The sequence below is a fragment of the Sprattus sprattus genome (genome assembly GCF_963457725.1).
Source record: "Sprattus sprattus genome assembly, chromosome: 10".
NCBI lineage: Eukaryota > Metazoa > Chordata > Actinopteri > Clupeiformes > Clupeidae > Sprattus > Sprattus sprattus.
In genome coordinates this window covers 23,425,055-23,447,222 of record NC_137908.1, presented here as the reverse complement: position 1 = coordinate 23,447,222, position 22,168 = coordinate 23,425,055, and the positions used below count along the sequence as shown (strand labels likewise).

General features: G+C 40.7%; 1 protein-coding gene across 1 annotated transcript; it reads right to left on the bottom strand.

The window, feature by feature from the left end:
- Positions 1-1,979: 1,979 nt before the first annotated feature.
- Positions 1,980-15,930, bottom strand: ldlrad2 (low density lipoprotein receptor class A domain containing 2; the record flags this gene model as incomplete). The annotated part of the gene is made up of 6 exons (XM_080846110.1): positions 1,980-2,263; positions 3,202-3,283; positions 7,556-7,634; positions 8,797-8,953; positions 9,138-9,638; positions 15,840-15,930. 6 exons carry the CDS (start codon positions 15,928-15,930, stop codon positions 1,980-1,982), a joined length of 1,194 nt encoding a protein of 397 aa, XP_080702236.1.
- Between the last annotated feature and the right edge of the window lie 6,238 nt (positions 15,931-22,168).

Sequence of the window (22,168 nt, the reverse complement as noted above, 5' to 3'; positions counted from 1 at the left end):
TTTTTCTTCCATAGCTTTTCACCAGTTACTATAGCTACTCTTTGTATTAACCCCCTGATAATTTTTTCAGGAGCCGCCACTGGTTACTGAGCAAAACCATCATTGATCTCAGCCTCAGCCTACTCAGCTGGAGTCTTGGCCAGGTCTTAGACCTGACCGTGGATGCATCGGCAAACCTAAAGATCAAAAGGAAACTAAAATATCAGCATTTATTTTTTATGTTTATTTACTTTGCAATAAATACAATTAGGCTTCAGTGCCCCACTATGTTACCCTCAAACATACGGGAGATGCATGGGGGGACAAGATTCTGGTGGTGCAGTGAAAAGTATGCAGTTTGCAATGTTGATGGTAAGAGGTTAAAATCCCACTGTGGTGAAGTGAGTGATGCATCTGACCTGTTCAAACAGAGACCTTGGGCAAGGATGCCAGTGCATACACCTAAGTACCTGATGGTGCATTCAGACATGAATAAAGAGATTGACTCAGTCATGCCATGTCCTCTCCACCTTCTCCCTGCGTTCAGGTTTGAACTGGTGACCATGGTGGTGTGGAGCGTGGACACTACCCTATCCCAATAACTGCATTCTCTTGTAAAAAAAAGGCCTGCAGGATTTGCAAAAATGATTATCCTACTAGTAATGAGTATCTCTATAAGATGATAACTACAGAATGTGCTTTCTCAAAACAGGTCTTAGCCCGGCTTAATTTCTTCTTGAAATAAATCTGATCCAAGGGCGCTGAATGTATCATGAAGAACAAAACAAACAAAAATGAAAAAGGCATATCTTAGCATTTCAGGACATTGCTGAGGGCAGAATGACCCCCTGAAAAGCAAGTATCCTTAAGGCTCAGACAGTCTACCCTGTCCTTTAGCATAGGCAAAGCACTACACACAATACAAGGAGAAAACCACAAGAGGCGAAGAAATTGAAACAAGCCAGGTGTCACCACACACACAGACACACTCACGTGTATCAACATTGTGAACGCACACACAAACACACAACATAATGCACTTTTCAACCTTTTGCTACTTGGGTCAGTTTGCACATGCTGCCTGGTCCCTAGTGATATATTTTTATATTTGAACTTATTATTTTAGTGTATACCCTTGTTCGGTTTGATCCTTGTAGGCCTAACATGTCCTCTACATGTACTACTGTGTGCATACTCTTGCCTTCAACTAATAACCCCACATTTTATGTTTACATGCAAATAAATGCCAAGAACAGTTCTACAATGAAGTTCATTTTTCACAAATTCAGCACAAGAATATATCTTATAAAGTCACACTCATCACATTCACTAAACAGGTCTCAAAACTGCAGAACATCAGTGTACAGCAGCCATATCCGCAAACTACATTACCTTACATTGTCACTCAGAATGAGATATACAAACTTGTAGTCTACTGTTGCCAGAAATGTAATCTTTCAAGATAATGCACTTTTCTTGGAATGGAAATTATCTTATTTTGTTTAATTATTGCTCATTCTCTCATGGCGGTTATATTATACATGTATCTAGTTAAACTTTAAACACCAAATAATCAACAAATTGTAACATAATCAAAATGCCAGGCTAAGAGTATATTGCAATACCTTCAGTTTTGTTTTTCCAGTATAAACTTTTACATACTTTGTACTTTAAACTAGAAAAAACATGCTTTAAAGTCACCAAACTGTACAATTAAGAGAAACAGGAACATCGAATAATTAAAAGAGTTGACATAGTAGGAGGCAACATAAAAACTAACTAGACAATAACAAGGTTTTCCTGCTAAGCACACATGCAGATGACTCAGATCAAGGTCTTTGGTCTCTCTCACAGAAAAAAAAATATTTACATTTAGTCATTAAGCAGACGCTTTTGTCCAAAGCGACGTACAAGGGAGAATATTTCAGTTGACTGAGCAATGGCTTGAGTCTGTTCTCTTGGTGTGGTGATGCACACCAACACGTGTGGTGCTGTCAGAGTTACACAGTTACAATGGTGGTACTGATGCTGTTGTTGGTGGTAGCGTTAGTCAGAGAGCTCTGAGGCGAGACTGTGGCCATGCGGTGATCCTTCGTCTGAGAGCAGCTGCAGGCACAGAGCTGGCAGGAGGCACAGAAGGAGTTGCAGCAGGGCAGGAGGCGGCACACACTCACCCTCCACAGGAACCAACCAGGGGACCAGCAGCACCAGCACAGCAGCACTGTCCCCACCGTGAGACCAAGGGCCACATACAAAGCCCAAGGAGACACATACTTCAGGGACTCTGGAGGTCAAATAAACAGTCAATACACAACCAGGACCGGGAAGCATTTATTACATTAATTTATTACACGACTCGTCTAATAATGAGCGTCGTTTAGCACTGCTGTCTGTGCAAGTACGGCAATCTAGACTATTCTCATTCGTAGTTCCACGTTGGTGGAACGAGCTGCATAGTTCTACCAGAGCAGGGGCGTCCCTCTCTACCTATATGAAGCTCTTGAAGACCCAACTCTTCAGAGAGCACCTCCCTTCCTGATTTGCACTTCTCCAAGTACTTAACTTGCACTTACAGCAGTTACATTCTTAAAATTTTTCTATTTCTTATGTAAAATAGTATGTATTGTTACGCTGTCTCTATTGCTCTTAGCTTGACTGTTCTCTTCCTTGAACGTCGCTTTGGACAAAAGCGTCTGCTTAATGACTAATTGTAAATGAAAAATGTAAATGCATTACTCAATACTTCAATAGACTCTCCACAATGAATGGTCTGCATGCTGGTTTTTGTTCCTGGAAGGTTATTTACTTCTGAACCAAGGCCTTGTTTATATGATGTAGGGCCTCATTTATAAAAAGTTGCGTAGGAACCATCCTACATTTTGTCTAAGACATTTTCTGAAATGAGCGTAAGTGAGATCCACAGAAAACAGACTTACATACAAAAAAACACTTGTACGCCAATCCTTTGGTTATAAATCACAAATGGTCGTGAAAATGTGCGCAACTGAATCTCCGCCCTCAAAACGCCCCTATTTAATCTAATCAGCATATTATCAATGCACAAACAGTGCGCATCCTCAATGCACAAACTCTCTGTGACAGCGGCAAGCAAGAAAGAAACATGTAAACAGAAGAATTAAAGTGAGGCTGACATCGACGTTCTACTGATGGAACAGCAGATGCGGGCCAAAACATTGTTATAAAGCCTGTCAGGTGGCGTACTGGCAAAAGCAAAGTATGTGACATGTAGTAGACACGTCTCCAAAGCACCAGCAGCCGCACCTGCATTTTGCTGTATGGAAATCTAATAAATTGCGGGCATATAGAGGGATAATACTGAGAAGAACATCGGGCAAAATTCTGCTTAATGATGAAGGGGATTGCTCGATTGGTCAGGAATCCAAGAACAGACAAAACCTGAACGTGTATGGCCTGGTTGCATCTGGTGCGCCTCTGTAGACTAGAGGCCATTTGGGCACAACGCTCTCGGCAAGCGGTACCTGCTTATATCAGCCATGGTTCATCCTGTGTCAAAAATTCTGCGCGATCACGAAAAAACCTTTTTCTCCCCTTATTGCGCAGTTGGCAATATCCTCTAACAACGCCAATGCAGCCATATCTCCTACTGAAAACGAAGCCACTATTAGTCTTTTTATAGGCTAGCCTATAGTTTGAGCGAAATGTTTAACACTTGTGAAATTAAAACGGAATCCCTTTGAGACGTGAATCTCATTCATGTGTGAATTATTCTAAAAGTTTAATTGATTTTATTGAGCAAAACATTAATTTGGCCTTTCACCATTTGCCCTAATGGTGACGGTGGTGCTGACGATAAAGATGATGAAACTGCGTGTAGGCTGTCGGAGCTCAGAGAGTTCTGAATTCCTGCAGTACTCCAGTATTGCCACAAGGAAATGTACTTACACAAACTAAAACCAGACGGTAAGATACGTCTTTTTCTACGTCTAAGACGGTTTTTTAAATCTGTACTAAGACGTGGATTTGATCACACGCAGTCTAAGATCAATTCTGTGCCTAAGTACATTTTATAAATGAGTCCCGTACACACACAAAAACTACACAAACGTTGACCCATTTGTGCACATCCCAAAAGGGTGTGAACAAAATGGTTACCTATAATGGTGGGATGAAAGTGATATCTAAAAGACTACTTTGGTTACTGAGGCATTTCTGTTCCTGTGGCTCAACTGGAAGATCAAGGTGCTAACAACACCCAGATCATGGGTTTGATACCCAGGGAACACACATACTGATATATCATAATGTACAGTCATGGACGAAAATGTTGGCACCCCTGCACTTCTGTCAGATAATGCAACAATTCTCCCCAAAACTTGTTGTAAATACAAATGATTTGGTATTCACATGTTCAATTCTATTGTTTTCATTGACACAACACAAAAAAGAAGACAAAAAAAGCCACATCTAACATAATACAACACAAACTCCAAAAATGGGGCGGACAAAATTATTGGCACCCTTTAAAAATTGTAAGAAATAATTGTATTACAAGCAAGTAATGGTCCTTTAATTTGTATTTAAATGCACCTGTGGCAAGTCACAGGTGCTGGCAATATAGAAATCACACTTGCAACCAGTTTAAAGGAAGCAAAGTTGATTCAACCTTTGTGTTGTGTGTCACAATGAGCATGGAGAAGAGAAAGAAGAGAAAAGAATTGTCTGAGGATTTGAGAAGCAAAATTGTGGAAAAGTATGGACAATCCCAAGGCTACAAAGTATGGACAATCCCAAGTGCTTTTTGGTAAAGCACATCATTCTACTATTTACAGAAAACGGAATGAGGCTTACAAAGAAAAGAACACGGTCCCTACAGTCAAATATGATGGAGGTTCACAGATGTTTTGGGGTTGCTTTGCTGCCTCTGGCACTGGTTGCCTTGACTGTGTGCATGGCATCATGAAATCTGAAGACTATCAAAGAATTTTGGGGCGTAATGTAGGGCCCAGTGTCCGAAAGTTGGGTCTCCGTCAGAGGTCATGGGTCTTCCAGCAGGACAATGACCCAAAGCACACTTCTAAAAGCACCCAGAAATGGTTCAACACAAACAATGGAGAGTTCTGAAATGGCCAGCAATGAGTCCAGATCTCAATCCCATTGAACACCTGTGGCTTGATCTAAAAACAGCAGTTGGGAGAAGGCACCCTTCAAACGTGAGAGACCTGGAGCAGTTGGCAAAAGAGGAGTGGTCCAAAATTCCTTTAGAGAGGTGTAAGAGACTCATCCATGGATACAGGAAGCGATTGCATTTTCCAAAGGGTATGCTACCAAGAATTAAGTTGAGGGTGCCAATAATTTTGTCCGGCCTATTTTTGGAGTTTTGTGTGAAATCATGCTAGATGTGGCTTTTTTTGTCTGCTTTTTTGTGTTGTTCCAATGCAAACATAAGAAATAAACATGTTAATGCCAAAGCCTTTGTAATTGCAACAATTTTCAGGGAAAAGGGGTACATTATCTGACAGAATGGCAAGGGTGCCAACATTTTCGTCCATGACTGTATATCTGTACTGTACTTTAAGTTTGGATAAAAGTGTCTTTAAATGAAGAGGCCTAAATTAAAAATGTATAGGCCTATGTGAAATTGATTTCATTCTGTTATTTTTTAAATAATTAAAGTAGAAAGGCAAACATCTCATTATATTATTAATTTCTATCTTATATTATGTATATTAACTAATTTAAGGAATTATATCATTTTATAAGGTACAGTATTTTAAAAAGTCATTGTGAAGTTCTTGCCCATCATGATATAACAGGGTAGCTGACTATTCATACGTATGCATCAGTGGTGATGCATGCAAGATTCAATGACGGGCCTCCTATGCTAAGATGTCCTGAAGTTCCAATCGGATTGCTCAATTTGATTTGCCAGTGTGAATGGCTGAACTTCATGAAATTCAATAAGCCCATTCATAATGAGCCTTTGAAGCTAGTTGTCCACAGGGTGGCACTTTAACAAACCACCATGCATTGTCCTTTTTTGTCTATAGGGTGGCACTATAGCTCTAACCCACCATGCATTGTCCTTTTTTGTCCATAGGGTGGCACTATAGCTCTAACCCACCATGCATTGTCCTTTTTTTTTCTCCAATGGTGGTTAAGGTGATACTTAAAAATTGTATAAAAAGGGGGAACTCTGTTAATGCATTGCTGTCTTTCAAGGACTCTTTCCTGTTCAAAGTTCAAATTGCGTGATCTTTTTGACTAACTTGTGCAATCTATTGGACTACATTTTTAACAACAATTTAACCACAATTCCACCTCTTTTTTTCTCCTATTGAAGCCGCTTATAGGTTGTTTAATGTAACATTTTGGAGGTGATTTAGTGCCAAAGGTTCATTTACGATTATTGGCAAGAGGTCAGTGTATTTTTTAGAGCAGCTGAAAACAAATGTGTCCCTTGTGCACTGTTCATTTACAGTGCTTTCAAATGTATTGCCTCTCTAGACACACAGTGTGGAAACATGTGTCCAATTTCCGATTTCAGTCCGATTTAAATTGGAGATTGGACACATGTGTCTCCCCAAATCTAGCTTTATTGTGTCCGACTTGAGTCCGACTGGACTCCGATGTAAACCCCTGGATACACGATTCGATTCCGCTGGGAATTAGACTGGGCGCGCATGTGTCTCTCGAATCTAGATTCAAATTGGACAACAACAACTTTTGCACGTGCTTGAGATCCCGCCCACAGAGACAGACATATACATGCATCATATATGTCTATGATATGATAAGCGCTGCTAGACGCTCAGTTCTTGTGCTCCCTCTCATTCACGTTGAAATACTGAAACCGAAACTGAAACTTTGAAACTGGAACGCAACTGTTTGGGAATTAACAAGCTAATTCAGTGAACAAATATTTTCATATTACTTTTCCACCAGTTGTTAGTCATGTAATCCATTCATATCGATGTGAATCAATCAATACTAATACAACTTTAACTGTGGTGTGTTTTTGTTTCATTTCACAACGTATTTACTGTATAATCAACGGTAGCAGATATAAACATTCCGCATTTGATTTGAACTGACGCGGCCACGATCTGGATTTGTCACTGCCATGTGCTTTGGGATAGAGCAGTTAACCCCCCATGGAGACCCCATGGAGAGAATTGGATCGGATCGGAGTACTGCCATCATGTGCCCGCACTGTCTGACATACTCTGTGTGTACCATGATGGGGAGATTATGAGGAGCAGAAGAACAATTGATGTTTAGCCAGGCTAAGATTCATTAACAGTTGTAAAGTTGGTCTGGTCTTAGTGAACTATATCTGATTCAATGCTACTACAGCTACAATAGCAGGATAAACAGACCTGCTGCTGCACAACAACAGCAAGGCAAGGAATAGACATATAGCACTATACATAAAGCAGATCTAGTTTGCAGACAGATTGTGCTGGGGAGCAGGTTGGCGAGTGCAGAATTATTAATGCAATGAGGTAATGTGCATCTACTGAGTGAACACATGAGTCAATAGTCTTACCTGAACAAGCTTTTATTTGTAATAGAATAAAATTGCTTAGGAGCTCACCTGACACTGTGTCTGTGTTTGCAGGGATTTCAGGAGTGCCACAATTCTGTGTAAGGAGAGTTGAGGTTGGTGGGGGAAACTGTGGAGACAGTTTCACAGACTGATGACCTTTGAAACAGAACAGAAAAGTGTGTATGAGAGCATTGGGTATAAATACTGACAGTCAAGGTGATTGATAATGTTACAGTACTGGTTTTACATTTGGATTTTACAAAAGTAATGCTAGCCTGGCTATGTCAGAGCCCCCTTTTAACTTTACTTATCCATAAAACCTGATGAAATTATATAGCTGCCTAAGATAGAAGCTTGCATTAAAGATCTAAAAGCATGGATGACTAACAACTTCAGATAAAACTGCGGTTATACCCACACTTGATGGCATCTCATTAACATCCAACACTAGCATCATAAATCTCAATGTAATTATCAACAAGACCTCTTACTCGACTCTCACATAATACAGATCTCAAAGACATTTTTTTTCATCAACACAATATTTCCAAAATCCCTCCAAGATGCAGTAAAACAAATCCACACTTATATTGCATCACCACTAAACTACTGCAATGCTCTTCTGTACTCAATAATGTCCAGCTAACATAGAACACTGCCACTCGTACAGTAGAATTAAAAAATATGAAGACCTGTACTTCTGTACTACTACTAATAATAACAAAAAAGTATTCAATATTGTTATGGGCATGTTTTTTGTGATGTGCATCATGCAGAATGGTTGGTAAATAATCTGTTTTTTTCAAATATGTTTTGTAAGTTGCTTTGGACAAAAGCGCCTGCTAAATGGCGTAACCATTACCATAATCATACTTTTATTTTAATCAATTTCTTTCATTATTCATGACCACCTTTACCACATCCATTATATAGATAACAATGGACAACAACACTTTTTCCATTTCCATTTCAAACAAGTACATTCCAAAACATATTTCTTTTGTCAGTTACTCCCCTGATGTTATTGACGAAAGAGGGATGTTATGTTAGAGAATACAACAACAAATCTCCACTACTTTCCTTATTCCAGCTCATTCTCACAGAGGACAATCTAGATCTCAGCCACAAAAACTACTGACTACTCAGTTTGTATTCTAGTTCCTGATGAGGGAATCAATTGTCGGTGCTATACTGTAACTTAGTTGCTATAATAACACCTGATTATTTTAGATAGTGAAATGTCTGCCTGTCCTTTTGCCACTGAGCCTTCTGTCAATTAAAATGGTTACTGACTTGTGCATAAGGCCTCGTGATGACTCCTTAGATCACTGCCATCGCCACAGTTGTCAATGTCTTTGTCGTCGTCACAAACCAAACTCATTGGAATGCACTTCCCATTCCAACAGCTAAAGTAACGTTCGTTACCACAGCCTGATTGGTTTGAACCTGAGAAATCAAACACACATTTTGTGAGAACAAAATAACCTTTTACAGATTTAGTGTGCACATTGTTATGGCAATGCATTTGTGATTTAACAGCTCAACCTAAAAAATCTGACCTACAAAATAAATATATTAGAAATATCAGTATCATCAATATCACAGTATCAATATACCGTATATGGCTTACCCATTCTGAAAGATGTGAAGTCTCCTACAAAATCAACCCTGGGCTGTGTGCCCCTCGTGACCAGTCTCAAAGTCAGGTAGTTTCCTGTGGAAAGTACAGGCTGTGGGGGACTCTTTCCACACAATGGGAGCCCAATGGGTGGTGAATTCTTGTTGGGGCCATCATAGAACTGTATGTAAGAGCCGGCATAGCAGGGGTCCTCCTGGACTTCCCTAGAAGATGACTCCACATGACGGTCAGGCCAGAGAGGGCGGGAAAGTGAGGGGTTACTGGCAGACTCTGGGGAAAGGGGGGAAGGGCTGTGGGGGGCTACCCGCAGAAGGCTGTAGACCAGGAAGAAGCGGAAGTGGAACAGCACCCTTTCTTGCAGCATGTTGGCTTGCATGGTGAAATGACAGTCTGTTCCCATGGTGACAAAGTAGTACTTCTTAGACTCCTGGTGGGAGTTGATGATCAACCCATCCCCATGGATTGTTTGGCCACAGAGATCCACGACATTCACTGATGGCAAGAGAAGTGGAATGTAGAAAAATTGTATTTATTTATTTACTGATTGAAGTAACACTTTGCAACAATATGATATTTTTTGAGGTTTGGTTTTATAGGTAAGTTTATATAACTAGTTTTGGTACCATCCTCAAATTCATTTTGATAGCATATGGTCATGTAAGGGACACATAGACACATGCGTCTTCCCCACTAGCCATCCAAGATATGCCCTATGTAGTTCTGTGTAACGCGCTGGAACCCCCTGCAAAAATAGAAGAAAAGCTTCCATACGCATCAAATTGCCAGCTATACTGCCAAAACACACCAGTTAGTATGCTGGCAAGCTTAGGCTATATCAGTGGCAGCTGGGCTGCTGGTGGTGTTTGCAAGGTTTTTGCATGCCTTTTAGGTAGTTAGCTTACTAGTTTTGGAACAAATCCGTATTGCTGTAATTGTTGGGTACAATGTACATAGCTCATGCTGTCTGATCATAACTAAACAACAGGACCTCTTATACCTTCTCCCCCTTCACCAAATCTTTAACATTGTAGAGGCACTATAAGTAGATGCCCTAAAAAAACGCTTACCACTGTAATATAGAATCGCACAGCAGCGTTACACATATTTAGTATTCACCACTGCTACTGGTAGGTTACAAAAACAATAAATGTAGAGTAGATAGATAGATAGACGGATACTTTATTAATCCAGAGGGAAATTTAGGTCATCCAGTAGCTTACACACTTAACTCTCAAACATACATACATAAATCACAAACACATAGGGAGAACATGTTTACTGGGAGTGGGGTGTTTACAGATACAGGATAGATCTGCCCCTATAGTACAGTGCGCATTGATTGTGACAGTGTTGATGTCCACGAGAAAAGTAGTGCAAAGAGATAGTGTTCATGTGCTTGTGTGGATAGTGCAAAGATAGAGTGCTTTTGTTTGTTTGTGTGTGGATAGTGCAACGAGATATTCATAGTAAAGTCTGTGTCTGTGTATTTGATTCATGCAAATTTAATTAAATTGCATTGATGGAGTGAGCCATGGTCTTCTTCCACTTATATTCACAGTTACGTCATAGTATCAAGAATGTCATTTTGTTTTTTTCATTCCTTGAGATCAGGCCAATTGTGGAACATTATCAACCCTATCTGCAGCCCCCATCTGAGCTGGGAACAAAATAATAGAAGGATTTACTGTTAGTCAAGGGTTTATTAGCTCTGTAACCATGGGTGACTTTTGTGCACACCAGGGCTAAACTGGCTGGAATGCACACAAGGACGTTTCCTTTGGTGGGAAGTCCTGTGCACTCGGTTTTCATCTTTGATAATTGTGCTGCAATGAAAACAAAACATTAAGATACAAAAATGGTTCACATGAATGTAATATGTGTAAAAGATATTGCCCAATCAGATTGTCAGCTTGTCTAATCAGGTCGCAAGTTCCCAATGTAATTGAACTCACCAGGACAAAGAGAGTGAATTGCTGCCAGTTATGAAGGTAATAATATGATTCCAATTTTCTTAGTTATAGTTATTAACTGAACAGTTTGTGATAATTCTGGCATGGTGATTTACAGTGTAGCACATGCTTGTGATTACCTTTGAATTGGGCTAAATTACCCATGAATTACTAACGAGTTTTGTACGTGTGACTAATGTTGGTGGCACAGAGTAAGGTGTTTTCCACTAATATTCTTCTGCTTGTTAAAACTGGGGTAAAAAACAGATACTTGAGAATGGTTTATTATTACTATGTCTGCATCAAGGATACTTAATGTTTAATATTATTTTTTGATGTTTGTGGGTTTGAGGGGGGCTGAGGGAGTTTGGGGATTGTTGGCTTTTGTTGTATATGTTGTTGTAAAATTTCTGAAAACATGAAGGAAAATGCTCTTGCCTTTGCATTTTTATCCTATTTAGTATATTTTGCTACACTAGGTCCCTATCGCTTTGGATAGAAGTGTCTGCTAAATGACGTAATGTAATGTAATGTAAATTAATCATTCAAGTACGTTTTTATTAATGTGCTATGTACTCACCCTTCAAATAAACTGTTCCCAAAAACTCCATGTAGTGCAATGGCTGACTCATTTTTGCCAACAGTCTTTTTAACTGAACTCAGAACAATGCAGAAAGATAAGTATAAGCACACCACTGCTATTTGTGCTGCTGGCCTGATTCATGACATAACTGATTGAATAACATAAGAGACAATAACACAGTATATTAGCTGACTTTTGCTGCACTTAAGGGGATTCTGTAATTAGTAAATGCTGTACTAGCATAATATATCCAGAAAGGAGCTGGTAATGGAGGAAAGACTGGACTTGCCTTTTTGTAAAATGTCTGTGAGTTAACTCATCTTCACCTACTTCACTGATGTGAAGAACACTGAGATTTAAATAAGACTGGACTCTGCTGGTTACCCTTAACAAGCTCCCTGTGGCTGCTAAAACGATATTAAAATGTATTACACTCTACGACAGAGCAGCCACTGAAATGGAACCTCCCTATTTATTTATATCATGCAGATCGATTCCACCCTCTTGAAATGTTTGTTTCTCTGATGAAGGACAGCTGTCTTTGCCTTCCCTCTACAGCAAGAGATTAGCCTGACGATGTCATACTCATAATTCTAGTCAGAATATGAGTCTGATACTGAACCATTGGGCTGTGATTATGGGGCGTGTTTCAACGAACCAGGGGGAAAAAATGCCTCTTCGCTCAATTGGATACCTAGAACCAATCAGAGCAACGTAGTATGACCATCTGACACATTTAAACTTTAACCTGATCCCGTAGGAAAGACGGCAAAAACATCTTTTCGATCGACAAATGCCTTGATCGCGTTTCTCTGTTCCTCTTTCAAAATGATTGCGCTGTCAATATATGTTGAGATATGCCTGCTCACGTCACTAATTAGCAGCAAGGCTAGCTAGCTACTATGTGTTTCAATGGATTTTTGGTGTAAGCGTTATCAATGACCTAACAATAATGGTCTAGAGCGCTTCAGTTAAGACATACAATCCTCGGCAACATTCGTGTTGCACATATACAACTGACATAAAAAAGTTGTGTAGATAGCATAATTTACAAAAAATATGTCCCACTTACAAGCTCCCGATACGCGGCCATCTTGGGAGGATTTAGAATCTACCGCTTGATCATCTGTCCATCATCGTATAAAGCCCGCCCTGACAATTTGATTGGTCTGACAGAATCCTACCTTCTGATATCGCTCCCCAACCAGCTCAGCACCAGACCAAACTTCCCAGACCAAACATTTTGTGGGCGGAGTTCGGGCTGGTATCCAGGCTAGCAAGAGATTGCAATCAAGACTATTTTTCATGGGAGCTTCCGGTTTGACCATAAGGAGATAGGGCCTGCCTTACTTTTCAATATAACCATTAAAAACGCCACTAAGGCCATTTTTGACTAGTCATATTTGACTGAAGTTGATAACATCACTTTTCTATTGAGAAGATACAGCATATTGACCAAAAGAAATTACCAAGCAAAGATCATCGTCTACTGCCAAGAACCACTGTTGCTAGCAAAGTCGCCGCCATGGCTAGTGATGTTTCTAGTGAGGAAATATCAATCTTAAACAGAGTGAACTAGTTGCTGAACTAGGCTTCCAATAGTCCATCTTCACATTACCCTCCCCACATTGCCACTAATTCATTAACATTTGCAGGCTCTTTAAACGTAACGCATTCTCCTTCGTCCAGGGGCGCACCAGAGGTGGTGGTGTCCCTGGACGCGGAGAAGGTTTATTCGACAGATTCAAATGGGGATACCTGATCTCTGTACTGGATAGGTTGAGGTTTGGTCTAAAATTAGTTTCCTGGATTCCCAAAAGCTGCGGAAGTCTCTAACAAGATTTGCTCACAATATTTCCCTTTGTTATTCGGAACACGTCAAGGCTGTACTCTAAGCCCACTGCTGTACTTTAGCCATAGAACCTCTGGCGATAAAGCTTCGGACTAAACAATCTGTTCTTGGAATAATAGAAAGGACATGGACTATAAAATTTCATTGTACGCCGATGATCTTTTAATATTTATTACTAATCCTTAATCTTGCACACCTGTTATTTTTAATATTTCAAATGATTTCAGTAGTTTTTCTGGGTATAAAACAAATGACCCAAAAAGCACATGTTTTCCCATAAATGACAAGGCACTCAAGATCAGGGTTGCAGACCTGCCCTCCTGCGTGTCGAAGTCAGGATTTAAGTATTTACGAATGAATGTGACACCTTCCTTCTCTGGTTAATTTGAAGCTAACTTCTCCACCATGAAGTCTGCCCTTCAGTTTTTCTGCCAAAGTCCTTTTTTTACTCAACAGATGAGCAACTCTCACACTTTTTATGGGGAAGTAAAGCCTCAAGGTTGCGAAGAACATTTCTTGAAAGACCAACGAAAGAAGGAGGGCTTGCCCTTCTAAATCTGATGAGTTATTATTGGGCAGCAAACTTACAAAAAAATGTTTCTTGGTTCCAGACCCCTGAAAAAGACTGGTGCAGTGCTTCTCCTCCAGTCCAGTAGTAAGTTCTACACTGAGGATTTGAACACAATATAGGCAAACATTTCATTTGTCTGATCTTTCCATACATAGTCGTCCTATGTGTAATAATCATCTTTTTCCCCGCTGCTGAATTGTATGACACTTTCAGACAGTGGAACCATAAGGGCCTCATTACATGCAAGCATCTTTTCATAACCAAAATCTTTCCCAACTTCACTGACTTGACAACACATTCAATATTCCTCAATCAAGTTTCTTCCGAATACCAGCCCCTTCGCCATTTTACTCAAATTCACATCCCTTCATTTCCTTGGTTACCTGAACACTTAGTTATGAATGATATACTTCAAAATTCCCTGAGATGCAAGATATCTATTCTATACAACTGAATTATGTACCGGTAATCTAAAAACCCATCAATGGATACCATCGAAGCTAAATGGGAAGAAGAATTGGAGGACTGACATATCTATGGCAGTGTGGAAGAGAGCTCTGAGCTGGGTGAACAGATCCTCCTCTTGTGCACGTTTAAACTTAAACTTCAGTTTAACATTTTCCATTGTACACACACAGTAAGGCTAAACTGGGCAAAATATCCTCTAAGGAAGATTATTTATGTGACCTCTGTAGAATGGCCAGACGTGCTCTGGACGTGTTCTAGGATGTTCTGTGGACATCAATATTTGAGATTTAAAATGAGGCCTTTGGCTTAGCTCTACAACCCAACCCTATAACAGCTATATTTGGGGTACAAGGAGGAGACTTTGTAATGCCCTAATGCGGGCTTATGAACACTGATTTCACTGATTTGCTTGCTACAGGAGTATCTGTCTAAACTGTGAGTTGTAGCACCTACTGTATATTCCATATGATTATGTTCTTCCAGTACACTTACTTTTTAATATTTTATTTTTATGATTATCATCTTCTTTTTACTTGTTTCAGTTTACTTATTTTTTTTTATCTTATTTATTTTAATTATTTAATTGTCTTTCCTGTTATTGTATACGTTATATAAATAAAGTTGCCCAGCAGTAAAGAGAATATTATCTGACATAATGTTTTTAAAGCTGGAAAAGATCCAACATTTTCTCAAAGAATCCACCAAAAACCTGGGACCCTATCCTGGCATATTTTGACAAGTTAATAACACTTCCAAGAGACAGCGCAGAGTAAAGCCCAAAATCTACACAATCAATCACCATAACAACATTATCACCATTATTATTTTGATTATTTTTTCTTTCTTCTCAACCACACTCTCACTCGTGTCATTGCTTAAATAAATAGATTAGTTCAAGACATACATTGTTATGTAAAGCAGGGCTGTTACATAAGATACCAAAAATAAATTCCATCTAAATATGGCATCATAATCATGATGTAATCATGAGCTATTTAAATTTGAATGAATCAGCACGAGCCACAGAGTATCGAAATTCACAGCACCGTCTCGTGGGATCTTATTTTGGGAAATCAACAACAACAGATAAGGTCCTTATGGCGCTATAATGCTCTGAGTATGATCTGATGTCTCTACCCACTGTATATGAAAGATCAAAGTGTACCAATTTCTTTAAAAGTTAGACTTTTAAAACAGAACAAACTAATTCCTGAATGGAACATTACAGGAAATCACGCGGAGAAATAAATTGACCCTCATCAATTCCTACCTGTCTCAATTGCGCTGACGGGCTTGAAAGTCATCACACATACAACGAACCATTTTAACAGATGCTGTACGTCTTTTATCACTTTGGCCATCACAACTTTCCGAGTGGCTCCAAATATTCAAGCGGAATCCGTCGTGTCGGACCTTTCTTGCACAACGCACGGCGAGCCTTCAGATTGGTTGCAAAAAGTCAGGGTTTGTCCCATGCACCATGCAAACATTTCCTTGATTGCGCAGCAGCTACAAAAGAGGATTATTTTTATACGAACGGTTAACACAGGCTACTATGCTACACCGCTGCCAGAGGTGATAACTCTTCTTTATAGTGACCCACAGGCTTGGAAACCAGTTTATGTGTACACTCCTATTTCCATGACAACAGCCCGAATACGTATGCGGAGGCGTCTTATTTTTTCAACCCTGCTTGGACTCTGGGAAAGGATAGAATTGTGGATAACCTACTCAGCTTTTTTCTCGGATGAGAATTAAAATGGACTTTTTCCCCGGCTTGTTCCTTCATAGTGATCATGGGCAGCAATGCTAACCACGTGTCTCTCTTCATAAACGCGTTCACGCGTCTACAAATATCAAAAACGAGTTGAATTAGTTTAGTATTAGCCCCAGTGGCGCAAAAAGTGGGTATGCGCTGTATGCTGCGCATAGGGGCGCCGCACCATGGGAGCGCCAAAGCGGTGGTAAAAAAAAAAAAAAAATGTTTGGGGAATTTTCTATATGCAGCTGCTGTTGTGCGTTTCTAAATAATTTCTGCATTTCATTAATGTTATATAACATTTTAGAGGACTAAACAGGCTAGAGTAGGCGCCTCATCTCTTAAGATTCCATAATAGAATTTTTACAAAGAAGAGGGAGCGTGAGCGCCGTGACCGCTGAACACACAAGCAGTTAGAACTAGGCTACGAGTAGTGAGTTGGTTGGATGGAAGATGGATAAAGCAAAAAAGCTGTCGGGAGCTGAAAACAGAAAAAGAAAGAGGGAAAAGGAGAAGACATGTCAGGGGATGCAACAGCAATTAAATAAGTGGATGGTGAAAGACAACAGGTAGGTTTTAAGGTGACTTTACGTTTGTGCTTGGAGGCTTGCAAATAATGTTAACAGACTAGCTAGCAGGCTAGCTAGCGTTTGCAAACATAGAAATGTAGCAGCCAAATGGGGGTTTATGGCTAGCTTAAGCCTCATCAATTAGGCTGATGATAGCTACATTTAGATTTTGGTTCAACCCTACTGTACCAATCCCATGTATGACACATCTCAATTTTATTAAGGCAAAATAACAACTAGTAAATATAAGGTGGCAGACGGGCCCTGGTAGCATTCACAGTAACTAAGAAGAAGCTGGAAACGTAACTCTGGTTACCATGGTTACCATTAGCTGTTCATGTTAGCTGTGCTGTCAAACATTCAGGCTATCTGTTGGCATGGTGCAATACTAGGTAAATGAGCAAGTGCAAAGGCAGGGCGTGTTATTATTTAGTAGCAACTAAAGAGCACTCATTACTACATTTGTAGGCTTACTTTTGCGTATTAAGGCATTATGTTGCAATGGTTATCATTATAATGTTAATGTTTGCTACTGTTTATTATTTGTTAACATTGTTACTAATATATATATATTTGTGTGTGTGTGTGTGTGTGTACAGTATATACTGTATGCACCATAGGGTACCATTACCATTATGGTAGGCATGCAGTGGCTGATCTACTGATATAAACTGATACTGATATAAACCTTTTTTATTTAAAGCCCATACATGATGATGTCTGGCACACTTATTTATTTATTTGTTTAAGAAAAGAGAAAAAACGTGTGTGTGGGGGTGGGGGGGGCGCCAAAATTGTTGCTGCATACCCCCCTGACACTGGGCAGTTGCACCCCTGATTAGCCCATATGCAGTTCATGAATAAGGATGGATACCAGAACATGGCTTTGTAAGAAAAAACACGAGTCAATCTTTCATTGTAAGGTAGGCTGAGTTTCATTATTTTTAACGAGAGCGTGGGAAATCAGGTTTGGGGTTGGTGCACATAATTAGCGACCAAGAAACACAGTTGCTTCAGTATTTATCTAATCGAAGTTTGGCGGCGTTCACACTAGAGTTCTTTTTCAGAGTTCATGGATATCATGTGACGTCACTGATTATTTATTGTTTTCAGATTACATGGAAATATACATGCATTGCTTGGCAGTGCAAATCACCAACTTTTGCTGGTCAGAGTTCCGCAAAACAATATGGGCCAAATGCTCTGTCAGTTAACATTTGGCTAGCTTAGCTGCACTTAAGAACTATTCTCTGAGTGCACTACTTAAACCGAAGGTTTTTGAGTTTATCATGTTCCGTGCTGCATGAAATGAATACACAATGGCTTAGAGGAAAATCATTTGCTTTACTAATACAGTACAGTAGCAACTGATTACCACATGTATGAAAGCTAGAACAGTGGACCAGAACTTCCTAGTCCAACGTGATTGGCTGTCAGAACATAACGCAGCCCCATACTACATCCCCCCTCTTAGCTAAACAGAAGTACACAAACATATTCCATGTAGAATTCCTATCATCAAGTAAACATTGAATACATTATTTAACACAGTGACTGCAAATAAATCATGAACTCATACAGCTGACAACATCGCTGTATATTACTCAGCCAACCTGTACTAAAGTATGTAATCCTGCAGTCGAGTTGGCAGTTACACGTTTCCTCCTGCTCTGGTTGTCTGGCCTGTGCCGGTCTCTGTGTGTCAGACCTTGGTCCTGGCTCATCATGTGTCCAAATCTGCCCTTGCTCACTCTCATAGTCGGAATCACAGTGTGGGCCTGCGGTTTCATCCCTGTCTCCATGCACAGCAACTCAGTCAGGCCTGAGATGCCTGCGGTTTCTCCTGTATCGTGCTCCTGTTGGTGGGATAATGTCATATGATCTCGGCTCATCCCTGATGCTCTCTACTGTTGCTGGCTGCCATCCTTTTGTTGTCTTCATGCACACTCTCTCAACCTCCTTAAAGCAGGGGTTCTCAAACGCTTTGGGGCCAGGGACCCCTAAAAGGTCAAAAACTATTCCGAGGGCCCCCTCATAATCGCATCCCAAATTAAATCATGCAGGCTTATAGCTATTTGTAATGTTATATGCTTTTGGACTCTATTACTCTAAATTCATATAGAACTAATATCACGAGTTTTAGATTTTTTCATTTGATTACATTTGGCATTACTTGACAGTATGTAGGATCTTTTTGTAAAATGTGCTGAGAAGCTAAATAATGTTTAACTCAGATTGTAGGGTTTTTCAAGAGATGATTCTGAAGATTTGTTTTGAACAAAGACATTAACAAACATGAAATCCCCACACTCTGTACAAAAAATATGATTCACTTTTTTCCGTGGTGTGCGTGTGTGTTTGTGTGTCTGATCAATGAGAAGGGTGTGCCTGTCTCTCAGCACATAGTTTGTCCACTCTCGGTGCAATGGATGATAAGGTGATTCTAAGATCATTCTCAACTTGGAGACGAGCTCTGTATTTATTTTTCATTGCAGTCAAAGTCGAGAAAGATGACTTGCATAAGTAGGTCATGGGAAAAGATAGCAAAATTAGCATGGCCTGTGCTGTGAGTTCGGGATACTCAAGTGAGAAGGAGGGCCAAAAGTCCACATCCATGGCTCACCTGCTGGAATCAGGCTTTCAAAGTCTGATCACAGGACAAATCGACGAACTCCTCTGCTTTGACAGTGAGGCTACATGTAGCTGCTGGAGCAAATGGATCACGCACCCAGTCCCAAGCATCCGTGTTCACGTCAGATAAGTAGTCCGCGAAGTGCTTGCTAAGTGCAGAGAGGTAAGAGGTAATTACCTCTTTCACTACAGTCACTGGCAGGTCATTTGCGTTTAGATATTCAGTGAGCTGAGGGAACATCTGTCACTCCATCTGACAGTCGATGTCTCCAAAGTTCAGCCTTTTCCATGAACGCAGTAATTTTGTCACTCACTTCAAGGATGGATGTCTAGCGTCGTTGGACGGAGAGGTTGAGGCTTTTGAGAACGCTGAATACGTCCACCAGATATGCCAATTTGGCAACGTACTCAGGGTCGGAAAAAAACGTTCCTATGTCCGGCTTTTCCGTTCTCAGAACCTCTGAGACCTCTCTTCGTAGCTCGAACACCCGCTGAAGCACCTTTCCATGGGAGAGCCACCTCACTTCAGAGTGATAAAGCAATGTGTCGTGGCCCGCATCCATTTCCCGACACAGTTGCCCAAACAGACGTGACTGCAATGCCCTCAACTTCACAAAATTAACTGCAGCCACAGCTGTATTCAACACAATGTGCAGGTCTGTTTCCATGCCTTTGGAAGTGAGCGCTTGCTGGTGCAGCATACAGTGCACAAACTTGACGTTAGGGTTTGCAGTCTTTATCCGAGCGATAACACCATTCTTTCGGCCCGTCATTGCTGCCGCTCCATCAGTGCAAACGGCCACACACTTCCTCCAGCTCAGTCCAGCTTGGTGAATGAACTCATCCAGGATCCTGAAGATCTCCTCGCCCGTTGCTCTGCCAGGGACCTCTTTGCAGAACAAGAAGTCCTCCAGAATCGCTCCTTTCCATGGGTAGCGGACAAGCTCGATAAGTTGAGCAGCATTAGCTATGTCCGTAGATTCATCCAGCTGAATTGAAAAGTGATCACTGGCTCGAAGTCTATCAAGCAGCTGTGACAGGATATCAGCCGAGAGCTCACCAATCATTTGTCTCATGGTGTTGTTGGAGACAGGTACACTTCTCAACTTATCAGCCGTCTATGTTTCGACCATATGCCGCTTTAGCTTGGCCGGTTTCATACCTTCGTTTGCTAGCATCTAGAGACAGATCACACACATTGGCTTCTCCTCGCTGCTTTCAATGAAACCGAATTCTAGGTACTCTTGGCCTGATTTACTAACATGCGAGCGCTGCTTAATCTGCGATCGCACATTAACGCACTGTGTTTTTGCGCATTTTCCGTGGTATTTATCAAACCACATCTGCGCTGGGCACTGTGTGCTTACTCCGCCCTTTAAAGGGCCTGATTTACTAACATTGATTTGCGAACGCAGCTTAATCTGCGCCTTTGCCAGGCGCACATTAACGCACAGTGTTTCCCCGCATTTTCCGTGATATTTATCAAGCCAGATCAGCGCTGGGCAATCATTATTTAGCGCACAGTTAAAAGACGGGAGAAATTTCCTGTAAATAATATGCTATTGGTGGCATTAATGCATAAACTGTCTATTATAACAATATAGATGTGTACATGGCGAGATGAATACGTTCTACAAGGGACATGGGTTCACTACAATATATCCCCACTGAAACAAATACATTTACCAAGTAGCCAGGCCTCTCCAAAATCACCGTTGCTCAATCATGGATAGATGGCACTATTCCGGAAGACACAACTGTCATGGACAGACCACTGCCACGTAGGGCTGGGCGATATGACGATATATATCGTGAGGACGATAGAAACGTGTCTATCGTGATCTTCCTCCTCTATCTTTTCTATCGTGATAAACTTTTTTTTTCATTATAACAGCTAATATACATTTTAATATAATTTCACATCCTAATATAACATTTTGCTTTTCTTACTATGCAAACTCTAAGTTTATATAACTGTAAAAAAAGAATATTAAGATCCTTTTTAGAGAACGTGGTTTTGTGACACGACACCGCTTAACATTACGCTGCTTTGTATCATACGTTTGCGACATGATTGACGGTGAGAGCCCGCGAAATTTAATTCTGGTTTAAAAAAAAATTAATGATGGACACGCTGCAGGAAGGTGTAACTGTTACCACAGCCGCTGTTATATAATCCGAAACGGTTGCACAGACACAACAAACACCGCTTTTGCCGAAAAGGGGGGGCAGCTCAGTGGTTAGGGACAGGAGATACGGTTGAGCTCCATGCCGAGGGCTGCCGTGCCAGGACGTGGGTGAGTGATGCGTCGCGTGAAAACCTAATATATCAATTGTAACTTAAGGCGTTAGACTACATAGTTGCGGGTGGCGAAATACTGGTCGGTGTACCACCGTTTTACCCCACGTCCGGCAGTCGCGGCGAGGAGGCCAGCCTATCAGGTAGTATTGTGTGTACCTAATGTTTTGTTGTTTTCCGGGGACTTGTGTTGCTGATGTCCTTTCCCTGCAGACATATTCAGTTCGTTCAGTTTGCTGAATATATCTGCCAGATAGCATTTGCAAGCCGGTCTGTGTGGCATTGGGGGATCTGTGCTCAATCAGAAAGGTCTGTACTTCAGATCGTAATTCCAACAGCCG